Source organism: Amblyomma maculatum, chromosome 3 (assembly GCF_055883805.1).
Source record: "Amblyomma maculatum isolate TAMU_Amacu chromosome 3, ASM5588380v1, whole genome shotgun sequence".
NCBI lineage: Eukaryota > Metazoa > Arthropoda > Arachnida > Ixodida > Ixodidae > Amblyomma > Amblyomma maculatum.
The window spans coordinates 200,485,268-200,501,730 of record NC_139346.1 but is presented as its reverse complement, the minus strand read 5'-3'; the positions used below and the strand labels follow the sequence as shown (position 1 = coordinate 200,501,730).

General features: G+C 45.8%; 1 protein-coding gene and 1 non-coding gene across 2 annotated transcripts in view; one reads left to right on the top strand and one right to left on the bottom strand.

The window, feature by feature from the left end:
- Nucleotides 1–16,463, top strand: part of ppk17 (amiloride-sensitive sodium channel pickpocket 17) — a 69,281-nt gene that overhangs the window by 11,148 nt on the left and 41,670 nt on the right. Inside the window, exons 7-10 of the mRNA XM_084597182.1 lie at nucleotides 751–849; nucleotides 1,215–1,329; nucleotides 14,244–14,316; nucleotides 15,850–15,912. Of these exons, the coding sequence (XP_084453308.1) occupies nucleotides 751–849; nucleotides 1,215–1,329; nucleotides 14,244–14,316; nucleotides 15,850–15,912 (350 nt within the window). The remainder of the gene's footprint in view (nucleotides 1–750; nucleotides 850–1,214; nucleotides 1,330–14,243; nucleotides 14,317–15,849; nucleotides 15,913–16,463) is intronic.
- On the bottom strand, nucleotides 15,336–15,408 carry TRNAS-GCU (transfer RNA serine (anticodon GCU)). Its single transcript has one exon. It is a non-coding gene; the product is annotated as a tRNA-Ser (tRNA).

Below are 16,463 nucleotides of genomic sequence, written 5' to 3'. Positions count from 1 at the left end.
CACCGCCTGATTCTTGTTTCGGTGCTTTTGCCACCCGTTTTGAGTCCTATTTTCCGAGATAATCTAACCGTTTGAGATATACATAGTTATTTTGTGAAGTGCTCAAAATTAGTGCATTTACCTTCGTCCGCAGAATGGCGTGTTTCCACTATGCGTAATGCTACGAGTGTACGGTGATTCTTGTGTGTGTGTGTGCGTGCGTGTGCGTGTGCGTGTGCGTGCGCGCGCGCGTGTGTGTGTGTGCGTGTGTGTGTGTGTGTGTGTGTGTGTGTGTGTGTGTGTGTGTGTGTGTGTGTGTGTGTGTGTGTGTGTGTGTGTGTGTGTGTGTGTGTGTGTGTGTGTGTGTGTGTGTGTGTGTGTGTGTGTGTGTGTGTGTGTGTGTGTGTGTGTGTGTGTGTGTGTGTGTGTGTGTGTGTGTGTGTGTGTGTGTTCAATCATTTAACGGCCCTTTCAAGGCATAGCAGTATCAATTAATAAAGTAAACTGAGCAATCAAACAAATAGATCATTTGAGGAATTGGCAGGTTCACGTAAAACGCAAGTGCTCTCTCTATACGCCAATACAACGATGAAATGGAGCAATTCTGTCTGTTCTCAAAGGATAAGGGGGGCGAAACAGACTAGAACGCTATTGCCCTAGCTCCTATATTTGGTCAGTGCAAGTGCGTCTCTATCCGTTATGCACAAAATCATGTCAGTGTCCTAAGTGCATGCTCAATTTCTCTAATGTGTTGTGCGTTGCTGTTCGCAGAAAGGGAGCATAGGTCTTCCTGCTCCTTACGACACGAACTGTGTGGACTACAAGATGTTTGGCCAACACCGCTTCTACGGCGCCTACATGACTCAGACGGTAAGAGTGCACACCTTCACTATATTCGTCAACAACCACATACGGTAGAACAAAATCCTACCTTTTGCCTTAATTGGTATCGAAATTTATATTATTTGGTGTTGGTCAGGCTTCCGCTTTGTCTCCCGAGAATTGAAAATATTCCGGCAACATTTCGCTCAAAATGACGATAACACTCGAGCTGGGCTTATTTTAGCGCAGGAAATAATTTATTATTACTTTTTTTTTTCGGGTTACAAGCTTCCTCTTGCCGTCATGCAATGTGCATATTCTGGATATCCGAGAATTAAAACAAATACTTACTAACATCATATTCATTCAACTGAAGGTTCTTGACACGTACCACTTTATGACGTCATTCACAGCTGTGCATGGAGGAATGCCGTATGAACATCACGTTCCGAAACTGCGGCTGCGTAATGAAGTCCTACCCTTTCCGCAACAAGATCAACGACGTCATGTGCGACGACAAGCAGACGGGTGCGTCGCCGCCTACGTAAGGCGATTTCTCCGATGAAATATTATCACTCAATATCGCCTCCTGCACCTGAATGCAAACTATCAAAATATATTTTTGAGTAGCAAAACACCGAACGATTGAAGTGCAAGTAGTGCATGCCCGAACACTTTTCGTACAACTGGCACAAAGATAAAATAAAGCACGCTGTAGACTTCTTTTTTCTTTTTTTTTTCTTTTTTTTTGAGCGCGGGGGGGGGGGGGGGGGGAGTGCGGCTTGTTTAAAGAAACAGGACTCTCCACAACGCCTCACAGCAAGCTGCCGCAACCAGTAAGCATGGGACGAAGGATTCAGCACTGCGGAATAGTCAGTTCGTCTCGGCGTTTTATTGCGAAAGCAATACTACGACAGCCAAAGTGAGACCTCGGGTGGCTGCAGCTACGCCGTGAAGAGGCGTACCTACGGTCTCCTCATAAAAAAAAAAAAAGAAAAAAAAAGACAGCCTGCCATGACATTTGAATTCACATTACCCCTATGCCACGGGTAGGAGCTGCCAACTTGGGTCACTCCTATCATCGGAGGGTGATGTCAGAATCAGTCTGCCAAAACCACTTGCCTCCTCATAAAAAAAAAAAGAAAAAAAAGACAGCCTGCCATGACATTTGAATTCACATTACCCCTATGCCACGGGTAGGAGCTGCCAACTTGGGTCACTCCTATCATCGGAGGGTGATGTCAGAATCAGTCTGCCAAAACCACTTGCCTCCTCATAAAAAAAAAAAAATCAGCCTGTCATGACATTTGAATTCACGTTGCCCCTATGCCACGGGTAGGAGCTGCCAACTTGGGTCACTCCTATCATCGGAGGGTGATGTCAGAATCAGTCCGCCAAAGCCACTTACCTCCTCATAAAAAAAAAGAAAAAAAAAGACAGCCTGCCATGACATTTGAATTCACATTACCCCTATGCCACGGGTAGGAGCTGCCAACTTGGGTCACTCCTATCATCGGAGGGTGATGTCAGAATCAGTCTGCCAAAACCACTTGCCTCCTCATAAAAAAAAAAGAAAAAAAAAAGACAGCCTGCCATGACATTTGAATTCACATTACCCCTATGCCACGGGTAGGAGCTGCCAACTTGGGTCACTCCTATCATCGGAGGGTGATGTCAGAATCAGTCTGCCAAAACCACTTGCCTCCTCATAAAAAAAAAAAAAAAGAAAAAAAAAGACAGCCTGCCATGACATTTGAATTCACATTACCCCTATGCCACGGGTAGGAGCTGCCAACTTGGGTCACTCCTATCATCGGAGGGTGATGTCAGAATCAGTCTGCCAAAACCACTTGCCTCCTCATAAAAAAAAAAAATCAGCCTGTCATGACATTTGAATTCACGTTGCCCCTATGCCACGGGTAGGAGCTGCCAACTTGGGTCACTCCTATCATCGGAGGGTGATGTCAGAATCAGTCTGCCAAAACCACTTGCCTCCTCATAAAAAAAAAGTCAGCCTGTCATGACATTTGAATTCACGTTGCCCCTATGCCACGGGTAGGAGCTGCCAACTTGGGTCACTCCTATCATCGGAGGGTGATGTCAGAATCAGTCTGCCAAAACCACTTGCCTCCTCATAAAAAAAAAAAATCAGCCTGTCATGACATTTGAATTCACGTTGCCCCTATGCCACGGGTAGGAGCTGCCAACTTGAGTCACTCCTATCATCGGAGGGTGATGTCAGAATCAGTTTGCCAAAACCACTTGCCTCCTCATAAAAAAAAAAAATCAGCCTGTCATGACATTTGAATTCACGTTGCCCCTATGCCACGGGTAGGAGCTGCCAACTTGGGTCACTCCTATCATCGGAGGGTGATGTCAGAATCAGTCTGCCAAAACCACTTGCCTCCTCATAAAAAAAAAAAAAAATCAGCCTGTCATGACATTTGAATTCACGTTGCCCCTATGCCACGGGTAGGAGCTGCCAACTTGGGTCACTCCTATCATCGGAGGGTGATGTCAGAATCAGTCTGCCAAAACCACTTGCCTCCTCATAAAAAAAAAAAAAATCAGCCTGTCATGACATTTGAATTCACGTTGCCCCTATGCCACGGGTAGGAGCTGCCAACTTGGGTCACTCCTATCATCGGAGGGTGATGTCAGAATCAGTCTGCCAAAACCACTTGCCTCCTCATAAAAAAAAAAAATCAGCCTGTCATGACATTTGAATTCACGTTGCCCCTATGCCACGGGTAGGAGCTGCCAACTTGGGTCACTCCTATCATCGGAGGGTGATGTCAGAATCAGTCTGCCAAAACCACTTGCCTCCTCATAAAAAAAAAATCAGCCTGTCATGACATTTGAATTCACGTTGCCCCTATGCCACGGGTAGGAGCTGCCAACTTGGGTCACTCCTATCATCGGAGGGTGATGTCAGAATCAGTCTGCCAAAACCACTTGCCTCCTCATAAAAAAAAAAAAAAAATCAGCCTGTCATGACATTTGAATTCACGTTGCCCCTATGCCACGGGTAGGAGCTGCCAACTTGGGTCACTCCTATCATCGGAGGGTGATGTCAGAATCAGTCTGCCAAAACCACTTGCCTCCTCATAAAAAAAAAAAAAAAATCAGCCTGTCATGACATTTGAATTCACGTTGCCCCTATGCCACGGGTAGGAGCTGCCAACTTGGGTCACTCCTATCATCGGAGGGTGATGTCAGAATCAGTCTGCCAAAACCACTTGCCTCCTCATAAAAAAAAAAAAAATCAGCCTGTCATGACATTTGAATTCACGTTGCCCCTATGCCACGGGTAGGAGCTGCCAACTTGGGTCACTCCTATCATCGGAGGGTGATGTCAGAATCAGTCTGCCAAAACCACTTGCCTCCTCATAAAAAAAAAAAACAAGACAGCCTGCCATGACATTTGAATTCACATTACCCCTATGCCACGGGTAGGAGCTGCCAACTTGGGTCACTCCTATCATCGGAGGGTGATGTCAGAATCAGTCTGCCAAAACCACTTGCCTCCTCATAAAAAAAAAAAAAAATCAGCCTGTCATGACATTTGAATTCACGTTGCCCCTATGCCACGGGTAGGAGCTGCCAACTTGGGTCACTCCTATCATCGGAGGGTGATGTCAGAATCAGTCTGCCAAAACCACTTGCCTCCTCATAAAAAAAAAAAGAAAAAACAAGACAGCCTGCCATGACATTTGAATTCACATTACCCCTATGCCACGGGTAGGAGCTGCCAACTTGGGTCACTCCTATCATCGGAGGGTGATGTCAGAATCAGTCTGCCAAAACCACTTGCCTCCTCATAAAAAAAAAAAAAATCAGCCTGTCATGACATTTGAATTCACGTTGCCCCTATGCCACGGGTAGGAGCTGCCAACTTGGGTCACTCCTATCATCGGAGGGTGATGTCAGAATCAGTCTGCCAAAACCACTTGCCTCCTCATAAAAAAAAAAAAAAAGAAAAAAAAAGACAGCCTGCCATGACATTTGAATTCACATTACCCCTATGCCACGGGTAGGAGCTGCCAACTTGGGTCACTCCTATCATCGGAGGGTGATGTCAGAATCAGTCTGCCAAAACCACTTGCCTCCTCATAAAAAAAAAAATCAGCCTGTCATGACATTTGAATTCACGTTGCCCCTATGCCACGGGTAGGAGCTGCCAACTTGGGTCACTCCTATCATCGGAGGGTGATGTCAGAATCAGTCTGCCAAAACCACTTGCCTCCTCATAAAAAAAAAAATCAGCCTGTCATGACATTTGAATTCACGTTGCCCCTATGCCACGGGTAGGAGCTGCCAACTTGGGTCACTCCTATCATCGGAGGGTGATGTCAGAATCAGTCTGCCAAAACCACTTGCCTCCTCATAAAAAAAAAAATCAGCCTGTCATGACATTTGAATTCACGTTGCCCCTATGCCACGGGTAGGAGCTGCCAACTTGAGTCACTCCTATCATCGGAGGGTGATGTCAGAATCAGTTTGCCAAAACCACTTGCATCCTCATAAAAAAAAAAATCAGCCTGTCATGACATTTGAATTCACGTTGCCCCTATGCCACGGGTAGGAGCTGCCAACTTGGGTCACTCCTATCATCGGAGGGTGATGTCAGAATCAGTCTGCCAAAACCACTTGCCTCCTCATAAAAAAAAAAAAAAAAAAAATCAGCCTGTCATGACATTTGAATTCACGTTGCCCCTATGCCACGGGTAGGAGCTGCCAACTTGGGTCACTCCTATCATCGGAGGGTGATGTCAGAATCAGTCTGCCAAAACCACTTGCCTCCTCATAAAAAAAAAAATCAGCCTGTCATGACATTTGAATTCACGTTGCCCCTATGCCACGGGTAGGAGCTGCCAACTTGGGTCACTCCTATCATCGGAGGGTGATGTCAGAATCAGTCTGCCAAAACCACTTGCCTCCTCATAAAAAAAAAAAAATCAGCCTGTCATGACATTTGAATTCACGTTGCCCCTATGCCACGGGTAGGAGCTGCCAACTTGGGTCACTCCTATCATCGGAGGGTGATGTCAGAATCAGTCTGCCAAAACCACTTGCCTCCTCATAAAAAAAAAAAAATCAGCCTGTCATGACATTTGAATTCACGTTGCCCCTATGCCACGGGTAGGAGCTGCCAACTTGGGTCACTCCTATCATCGGAGGGTGATGTCAGAATCAGTCTGCCAAAACCACTTGCCTCCTCATAAAAAAAAAAAAAAAATCAGCCTGTCATGACATTTGAATTCACGTTGCCCCTATGCCACGGGTAGGAGCTGCCAACTTGGGTCACTCCTATCATCGGAGGGTGATGTCAGAATCAGTCTGCCAAAACCACTTGCCTCCTCATAAAAAAAAAAAAAAATCAGCCTGTCATGACATTTGAATTCACGTTGCCCCTATGCCACGGGTAGGAGCTGCCAACTTGGGTCACTCCTATCATCGGAGGGTGATGTCAGAATCAGTCTGCCAAAACCACTTGCCTCCTCATAAAAAAAAAAAAAAATCAGCCTGTCATGACATTTGAATTCACGTTGCCCCTATGCCACGGGTAGGAGCTGCCAACTTGGGTCACTCCTATCATCGGAGGGTGATGTCAGAATCAGTCTGCCAAAACCACTTGCCTCCTCATAAAAAAAAAAAATCAGCCTGTCATGACATTTGAATTCACGTTGCCCCTATGCCACGGGTAGGAGCTGCCAACTTGGGTCACTCCTATCATCGGAGGGTGATGTCAGAATCAGTCTGCCAAAACCACTTGCCTCCTCATAAAAAAAAAAAAATCAGCCTGTCATGACATTTGAATTCACGTTGCCCCTATGCCACGGGTAGGAGCTGCCAACTTGGGTCACTCCTATCATCGGAGGGTGATGTCAGAATCAGTCTGCCAAAACCACTTGCCTCCTCATAAAAAAAAAAATCAGCCTGTCATGACATTTGAATTCACGTTGCCCCTATGCCACGGGTAGGAGCTGCCAACTTGGGTCACTCCTATCATCGGAGGGTGATGTCAGAATCAGTCTGCCAAAACCACTTGCCTCCTCATAAAAAAAAAAAATCAGCCTGTCATGACATTTGAATTCACGTTGCCCCTATGCCACGGGTAGGAGCTGCCAACTTGGGTCACTCCTATCATCGGAGGGTGATGTCAGAATCAGTCTGCCAAAACCACTTGCCTCCTCATAAAAAAAAAAAAGTCAGCCTGTCATGACATTTGAATTCACGTTGCCCCTATGCCACGGGTAGGAGCTGCCAACTTGGGTCACTCCTATCATCGGAGGGTGATGTCAGAATCAGTCTGCCAAAACCACTTGCCTCCTCATAAAAAAAAAAAAAAAAATCAGCCTGTCATGACATTTGAATTCACGTTGCCCCTATGCCACGGGTAGGAGCTGCCAACTTGGGTCACTCCTATCATCGGAGGGTGATGTCAGAATCAGTCTGCCAAAACCACTTGCCTCCTCATAAAAAAAAAAAAATCAGCCTGTCATGACATTTGAATTCACGTTGCCCCTATGCCACGGGTAGGAGCTGCCAACTTGGGTCACTCCTATCATCGGAGGGTGATGTCAGAATCAGTCTGCCAAAACCACTTGCCTCCTCATAAAAAAAAAAAATCAGCCTGTCATGACATTTGAATTCACGTTGCCCCTATGCCACGGGTAGGAGCTGCCAACTTGGGTCACTCCTATCATCGGAGGGTGATGTCAGAATCAGTCTGCCAAAACCACTTGCCTCCTCATAAAAAAAAAAAAATCAGCCTGTCATGACATTTGAATTCACGTTGCCCCTATGCCACGGGTAGGAGCTGCCAACTTGGGTCACTCCTATCATCGGAGGGTGATGTCAGAATCAGTCTGCCAAAACCACTTGCCTCCTCATAAAAAAAAAAAAATCAGCCTGTCATGACATTTGAATTCACGTTGCCCCTATGCCACGGGTAGGAGCTGCCAACTTGGGTCACTCCTATCATCGGAGGGTGATGTCAGAATCAGTCTGCCAAAACCACTTGCCTCCTCATAAAAAAAAAAAAATCAGCCTGTCATGACATTTGAATTCACGTTGCCCCTATGCCACGGGTAGGAGCTGCCAACTTGGGTCACTCCTATCATCGGAGGGTGATGTCAGAATCAGTCTGCCAAAACCACTTGCCTCCTCATAAAAAAAAAAATCAGCCTGTCATGACATTTGAATTCACGTTGCCCCTATGCCACGGGTAGGAGCTGCCAACTTGGGTCACTCCTATCATCGGAGGGTGATGTCAGAATCAGTCTGCCAAAACCACTTGCCTCCTCATAAAAAAAAAAAAATCAGCCTGTCATGACATTTGAATTCACGTTGCCCCTATGCCACGGGTAGGAGCTGCCAACTTGGGTCACTCCTATCATCGGAGGGTGATGTCAGAATCAGTCTGCCAAAACCACTTGCCTCCTCATAAAAAAAAAAATCAGCCTGTCATGACATTTGAATTCACGTTGCCCCTATGCCACGGGTAGGAGCTGCCAACTTGGGTCACTCCTATCATCGGAGGGTGATGTCAGAATCAGTCTGCCAAAACCACTTGCCTCCTCATAAAAAAAAAAAATCAGCCTTTCATGACATTTGAATTCACGTTGCCCCTATGCCACGGGTAGGAGCTGCCAACTTGGGTCACTCCTATCATCGGAGGGTGATGTCAGAATCAGTCTGCCAAAACCACTTGCCTCCTCATAAAAAAAAAAAAAAAAATCAGCCTGTCATGACATTTGAATTCACGTTGCCCCTATGCCACGGGTAGGAGCTGCCAACTTGGGTCACTCCTATCATCGGAGGGTGATGTCAGAATCAGTCTGCCAAAACCACTTGCCTCCTCATAAAAAAAAAAAAATCAGCCTGTCATGACATTTGAATTCACGTTGCCCCTATGCCACGGGTAGGAGCTGCCAACTTGGGTCACTCCTATCATCGGAGGGTGATGTCAGAATCAGTCTGCCAAAACCACTTGCCTCCTCATAAAAAAAAAAAAATCAGCCTGTCATGACATTTGAATTCACGTTGCCCCTATGCCACGGGTAGGAGCTGCCAACTTGGGTCACTCCTATCATCGGAGGGTGATGTCAGAATCAGTCTGCCAAAACCACTTGCCTCCTCATAAAAAAAAAAAAATCAGCCTGTCATGACATTTGAATTCACGTTGCCCCTATGCCACGGGTAGGAGCTGCCAACTTGGGTCACTCCTATCATCGGAGGGTGATGTCAGAATCAGTCTGCCAAAACCACTTGCCTCCTCATAAAAAAAAAAAATCAGCCTGTCATGACATTTGAATTCACGTTGCCCCTATGCCACGGGTAGGAGCTGCCAACTTGGGTCACTCCTATCATCGGAGGGTGATGTCAGAATCAGTTTGCCAAAACCACTTGCCTCCTCATAAAAAAAAAAATCAGCCTGTCATGACATTTGAATTCACGTTGCCCCTATGCCACGGGTAGGAGCTGCCAACTTGGGTCACTCCTATCATCGGAGGGTGATGTCAGAATCAGTCTGCCAAAACCACTTGCCTCCTCATAAAAAAAAAAATCAGCCTGTCATGACATTTGAATTCACGTTGCCCCTATGCCACGGGTAGGAGCTGCCAACTTGGGTCACTCCTATCATCGGAGGGTGATGTCAGAATCAGTCTGCCAAAACCACTTGCCTCCTCATAAAAAAAAAAAAAATCAGCCTGTCATGACATTTGAATTCACGTTGCCCCTATGCCACGGGTAGGAGCTGCCAACTTGGGTCACTCCTATCATCGGAGGGTGATGTCAGAATCAGTCTGCCAAAACCACTTGCCTCCTCATAAAAAAAAAAAAAAAATCAGCCTGTCATGACATTTGAATTCACGTTGCCCCTATGCCACGGGTAGGAGCTGCCAACTTGGGTCACTCCTATCATCGGAGGGTGATGTCAGAATCAGTCTGCCAAAACCACTTGCCTCCTCATAAAAAAAAAAAAATCAGCCTGTCATGACATTTGAATTCACGTTGCCCCTATGCCACGGGTAGGAGCTGCCAACTTGGGTCACTCCTATCATCGGAGGGTGATGTCAGAATCAGTCTGCCAAAACCACTTGCCTCCTCATAAAAAAAAAAAATCAGCCTGTCATGACATTTGAATTCACGTTGCCCCTATGCCACGGGTAGGAGCTGCCAACTTGGGTCACTCCTATCATCGGAGGGTGATGTCAGAATCAGTCTGCCAAAACCACTTGCCTCCTCATAAAAAAAAAAAATCAGCCTGTCATGACATTTGAATTCACGTTGCCCCTATGCCACGGGTAGGAGCTGCCAACTTGGGTCACTCCTATCATCGGAGGGTGATGTCAGAATCAGTCTGCCAAAACCACTTGCCTCCTCATAAAAAAAAAAAAAAAGTCAGCCTGTCATGACATTTGAATTCACGTTGCCCCTATGCCACGGGTAGGAGCTGCCAACTTGGGTCACTCCTATCATCGGAGGGTGATGTCAGAATCAGTCTGCCAAAACCACTTGCCTCCTCATAAAAAAAAAAAAAAAAATCAGCCTGTCATGACATTTGAATTCACGTTGCCCCTATGCCACGGGTAGGAGCTGCCAACTTGGGTCACTCCTATCATCGGAGGGTGATGTCAGAATCAGTCTGCCAAAACCACTTGCCTCCTCATAAAAAAAAAAAAATCAGCCTGTCATGACATTTGAATTCACGTTGCCCCTATGCCACGGGTAGGAGCTGCCAACTTGGGTCACTCCTATCATCGGAGGGTGATGTCAGAATCAGTCTGCCAAAACCACTTGCATTCTCGTTGCCCCTACGAAACGCAGGCACGTCCATACGGCTTGGTTGAAGCGTGACTTTATATGTGGGCTAGTAGCTTACGCTTTCGCGTCATACTCTTAAATGATGAGCTTAAGTGTCCCCAATAATGTAGCACCTTACACTGATAGGGCTTGATAGGGGAATAATCTAGCAGGCAAAAGAAGCTTGCCGTTGCTTTCGCAATTCAACTAGGGTTAACTATAGAGCTAAATCACAACCAATTTTTTTTTAATGTTGACACAGGACTACCCAGACTTTGCGACGAAGTAGGGCTCAGGCAGGTTAAAGAAAAAATCTAGCTCTGATGCATGATCAAGCAGGGTCACACGTAGCTCTCACCCCTCCCATCTTCTGAGGTTTTTTGAACGGTAGTTTATTTGGTATCGTAATCGTATAACTTATATTTATGTATAACAAGATAGCCAAAAATTATGTATACTGACTTCGCGTTGTGCACTAGCTTGTGGACATCAGTGTTGAGTGTTTTAACAGCTATATACAAATCCGTAGGTTATAGCGCCGTGCCGCAGCGCTGCCTCTAGCTTTTCTCTGTTTCATAGGACCATTATTTTTGTACAAATATTTGCACAAGCAGCGGATATTCCTAAAAAATTACCATTTCATGTTCGATTCGATTTTTTTAAATGTTTTGGTCATATCTCATCGCTTTTAAGTAACGCTATTCACAGTCGGTTCAGCTCCAGAAAAAATATATATATATATATATATATATATATATATATATATATATATATATATATATATATATATATATATATATATATATATGTCTGATCGCGTTAGTTGAATTGTACTTACCCGCAACATACCTCTTTGTGTGGCAAAACATGCTTTACAGGGCTGCAGTAAAACGTATGAATTAATGACACACTAATAAAGGATAGTTCACTTAGTAAAATAATTGTAAACGAACGTGCTTCGGAAATTTAATATAAAGTGGAAGCCTCACCTCGAAGTTTAAAAATGATAGAGCAGAGAATTTCAAGCAAATTGAGGGGCTAGTTACGTATACGAAGAAAAGCAGCCAACAGTCGGCGAGGCCAAGGATAGCGTAGGGTTTTTTTTTTTTTTCTTTTATCTTTTTGACGTTGACGTGAATAAGTATTCTAATCGTTTTAGAGAGAAAGGTAATTAAATACAAAGTAGAGGGAAAAACAACGCACTGATAGTGAGAAGCGAACCCATGACCTCCGTATATCACTTCCGGGGCCCTTACCAACTGAGCTACATCGACGGCTGCCCAACCTTCTACCTTTTGAGCATTAATGTCACCTCTAATTATTGTCTCACCATGGCGGACGTCACTGTGAAAGAATACGGATAATTGGGTCAAACGGGGTCACATCGCTTCCAGCCCCTTTTCAAACAAGAACGATCTACAGGCGACATTAATACCCAAACAAGTAGAAGGTTCGACAGCCGTCGATGTAGCTCAGTTGATATAGCTCAGTCGGAGGTCGTGGGTTCGGTTCCCACCATCGACTCGTTGTTTTTTTTTCTCCTGCTTTGACTTTAATTGAATTTCTCTCTAAAATAATTACAGTACTAATTCAAGTCAACAGCAAAAGATAAAGCTAAAAACTCTCCTACGCTTTCCTTGGCCTTGCCGATCCTTGTCTTCTTTCCTTCAGTGATATACAGACGTTCGACATTATTGTCTCCTCAAGGCGGACGTCACTATGAAGGTCAAGCGAGGTGCTTTGGCGAGCACATCGCTGCCAGATTATTTTCAAACACGAAAGCCTTAAGTCAAATTCTTGGAGTTTTTAGCTCTTTGCCATCGTTCTTTTCGTTGGCAAATACACTATGCGCGTTGGGCAGAAATTGTGTATCTTTCGCACACTTCACGCACATAGGTTCGTTAGTGCCATCCGGTCGCTAGAACTAAGTGCAAGAGCGTGAAGCAGTGTTCACTTCACATGCGTATTAGAGCGTAAGCTGTACTGCTACCGTTCTCGAAGGTCATTATCATTACACTGCTCGAGCTAGGTACTGCGCATGGGCGTATATTCGTTGCTCCTCGCCACAACTGTGCCGTGTGTTCGCTCCTTCGTCTAGCCGCCGGCCGACCCGAGAGTGACGTCAGCCTTGCAATCACGTGACTTCAAAGTTTGCGTCGTTATCGAAGTGTCGCTATGTCACGTGACCTCGAGTCATCTCATTGGTGGAAACTCCGGAACTGGGTGTTGCCACTACGGAACCGGAAGAGGTGGCAACATCATGTTCCGGCGTTTCGATCAATCAGATGACTCAAGGTCACGTGAGATAGCGACACTTTCGATAACGACAAAAACTCGGAATGCGGGCCCAGCTGCGCCGTGTCAGCACTACCTAAGGGTGTTGGCCGTGTGCTCTTCCTCCGCCTCGCCGCCAGTTTAATCCAGTGCTCCTACTGCCACGTGACATCTGCTTAGAAAGGGCATATAAATTTCTTACCTGCGGCTCAATTTTTCCGTAAAACCGAGCTAAACCATGCATAACACAGCTTACGCTCATTAGCTAGGTTCAGCCGAGTCGAACCCCGCCAATGTTTTTTTTTTTCTTTTCCGATTTCGGTTTGGGTCAGATGATGAGTGACGATTAAAGCTGTTGAGACGCCCTTGTGTTCATAAGCGAGCGCTTTGCGCATGACTACGCATGCCATGCACTCCTTGCTTGGGTGCTTTAGTAGGTGGTGGTGGTGGTGGTGGTGGTGGTGGTGGTGGTGGTGGTGGTGATGATGATGATGATGATGATGATGATGATGATGATGATGACGACGATGATATATCGGTCGTGCCCTTTGCAACGGGTGGACGTCGGGCTAACCGAGTCCGACCAAAGGAAAGGCTATCAGCGCCATCTATGGAGCACCTGAAATGGAAGAATAGGCGCAGGAAGGCGTAACCAACGAAGAATGGGACAGACTACAGGAGTCTCTGTAAGCTATCCGTGCGATGCATTTCTGCTGCTGCTGCTGTTATATGCATAGCGTTTGCTCATGTGCGTATATCTGCCAATGCTTTTCTTTTTTTTTTTTTTAAGGCTCTGCTGCTGCCGGATAATGCGGTAGAAGTTTACTCTCTTTAGATATCGGAGTATATCGATTGCAAAGATAAATTGTGGGCTGTGTTCGATATGAAGAGCTAAGTGCGCATTGTAAAAAATCGCTAACAAGCAAGCCGCTGTGTCGGCGACAACGAAGTTTAAAATGTGCAATAGAGGGTGGAAAAAATTGGTTTGGTCTGTGGGGTTTAAAGTCCCAAAGCGACTCAGGCTATGAGAGACGCCGTAGTGGAGGGCTCCGGAAATTTCGATTACCTGGGGTTCCTTAACGTGCACTGATATCGCACAGCACTCGGGAGCCTTGCTTTTCGCCTCCATCGAAAAGCGGCCGCCGAGGCCGGGATTCGATCTCGCGTCCTTGGGAACAGTAGTGGAGCGCCGTAACCACTGCGCCACCCCGGCGGGGGGTGTAAAAATTACCACTTACCTTATAATGGATGTACTGTAAGTAAGCGGGTCTTTTACGGTCTAGTTTTATCTGAGTTACAATCTGAACGGACTTATACTGTAAACACTCTTATTTCGTTTTTTTTTTACTTCGCAGCTGACTGCGTTCTCAAGAGGAGTAAAGCTATATACGACCGTCAGTGCCGAGAAACTTGCAGAAATCCGTGCGAGTAAGTTGCAAAGAAACGAAAGTTCACCTGGATTTCACCCTTTCTTGAAGATCGATAAAACATTGTCTACATTTCGCACCCTGCGTTTTTTGTTGTTGTTGTTTTTTTAAGTTACGTGCGCATTATGTGCACCATTTTCAGCACAGTCTTAACCATTTCAATGCACTTGGCCCATCGGGCCACAAGCTTGCGTATTCTTTCCAAGAAAAAGTTTAGTGTTGCTAGTAAAGCCGCTTTTGCACCGCTCCCCCAAAAGCCTAGTCCCCTAAAGAAATTGAGTTTTGGCGGAGTGAGATCTGGACAGTGGGAAGTCTGCTCCTTTATTGTGACAAAAGCCTCTAGTGAATTTCATCCGGTGTGTGGCCTCCGACCATAGAAATCGGACCACTGCTCGCTTTTCCATCTTATAGAGCAAACAGGTAGCTGAATGCACACGTTCACGCGGCGATAGCCAGAAAGCAAATAAAGCTACTAAATGTGAAAATGACTTAAGCGATAACGCTTCTTTTTTGTGGTTCCATGCTTCTAGTAGCTGCACCGATAAACTTTATCATTTTCGAAATTGCATGAATATATAGTAAGAAAACTCTCTCTGCAGCTTGCGCAAAGTAGAAAGCTATATTCAGTCGTTCTCAGCCGACGGAGTGCTGATACCATAAATGAACAGATGTAAAAGTTATCGCCATTAACGCATCAAGTGACATTACAATTTTCTATCATAATGGTGTCCAGGGTAAATGGTTTGTAGATCCAAACAGTGTCTAACTTCAAATTCATTGCTATTCACGGACGAATCGCTTTACGGACAGTTTTGCTCGGCAACCAAATTGGTGTCGATTCATATTAAATATATATAGTTTGGTTTATGGAGTTTAACGTCTCGAAGTGACTCAGGATATAGATATGAGCGACACCGGTGTGGAGAGCTCCGAAAACTTCGACCACCTGGGGTTATTGAACGTGCAGTGACATCGCACTGCGCGCGGGCGCCTTGCTTTTCACCTCCACTGAAAAGCGGCCGCCGCGGTCGGCATTTGATCCCGCGTCCTTTGGTTCAGCAGCCCAGCGCTCTAACCACTGAGCCACCGCGGCTGGATCCATATTAAACAGACATGACTGTAAATGCAACGATAGTTCTATTACTGATTTTCTCTGGGGTAAAAGGCGTCGCCATCGTACTGTGTCGTAACCAAAAACTCCCGAGTTCAGCGTCTCGCCAAAAAGTATGTTTGTAATCCACTATACCTGCGTCATTAGTGTAATGCGGACAGCGGTACTTAAGTACCTCCAGAATGGATCATTAGTGTCACTTGGCTCACATTGGTCTGCCGCAGAAAATTTCACTTATGTGAGAGAGAACAGAGAACTATCGTTGTAGCTGCCTAGGCGCCACATATACTGCAGCCGCGTCACCTACCAATTCGAAATCAGCGGTATCCGTCCGTTCACACTCTGACGTTGTGGTACATGCGACTTTGTAGACTTGCTGCGTTTGCTGTACCTAATTCGCTTGCATCGTGTGCATTCGCACAGGGAGACGACATATGACATCACGTTGGGCTACCAAGGCCGGGAGAGCGGAGCGCCGTTCAATGGGTGAGTACCAGAAGTCACGGCCTAGAAACCAGATGCATGTATGGGCAATTCTACCGCACTTTTTTGTGTTAATCCGCACTGATGTGTCTTCACGGGTGAAAGCGGCACTATGCACAGCCTATGAGGAACGCCATTTTGAAATGGTATCAGTTACGTAAGGCCATCCAGGATTTATGGCCATACACCTAAATTCACTATGAGGGTACTCTGGCTTTCCGCCTCCATTGAAATGCTGCAAATACACCTGGAATGAAACCGCTCACCAGTGATCGGCAGCCTAGCGCTAAAACAGCTAAAGTTATTCCGTCTGGCAGGATCTGTTATAGCTTCTCAATAACTTTGCGGACTAGTGAGGTCTGTAGTAACTGTATAAAACATTTGCTTTGGAAATTGGCTTATGGCTTATGGCTTATGGGAGGGTTTGGTCGGGTCCTGAGTCCGTAACTCCGTTGGTTGATGCCGCTGCTCCAGCTCTACACAAGCAAGGTTCTTTGTGCTGCAAGGTCAGAGAGGAACAGGGCCACCTCCCAATCCGCCCGCGTTGGGTTTTC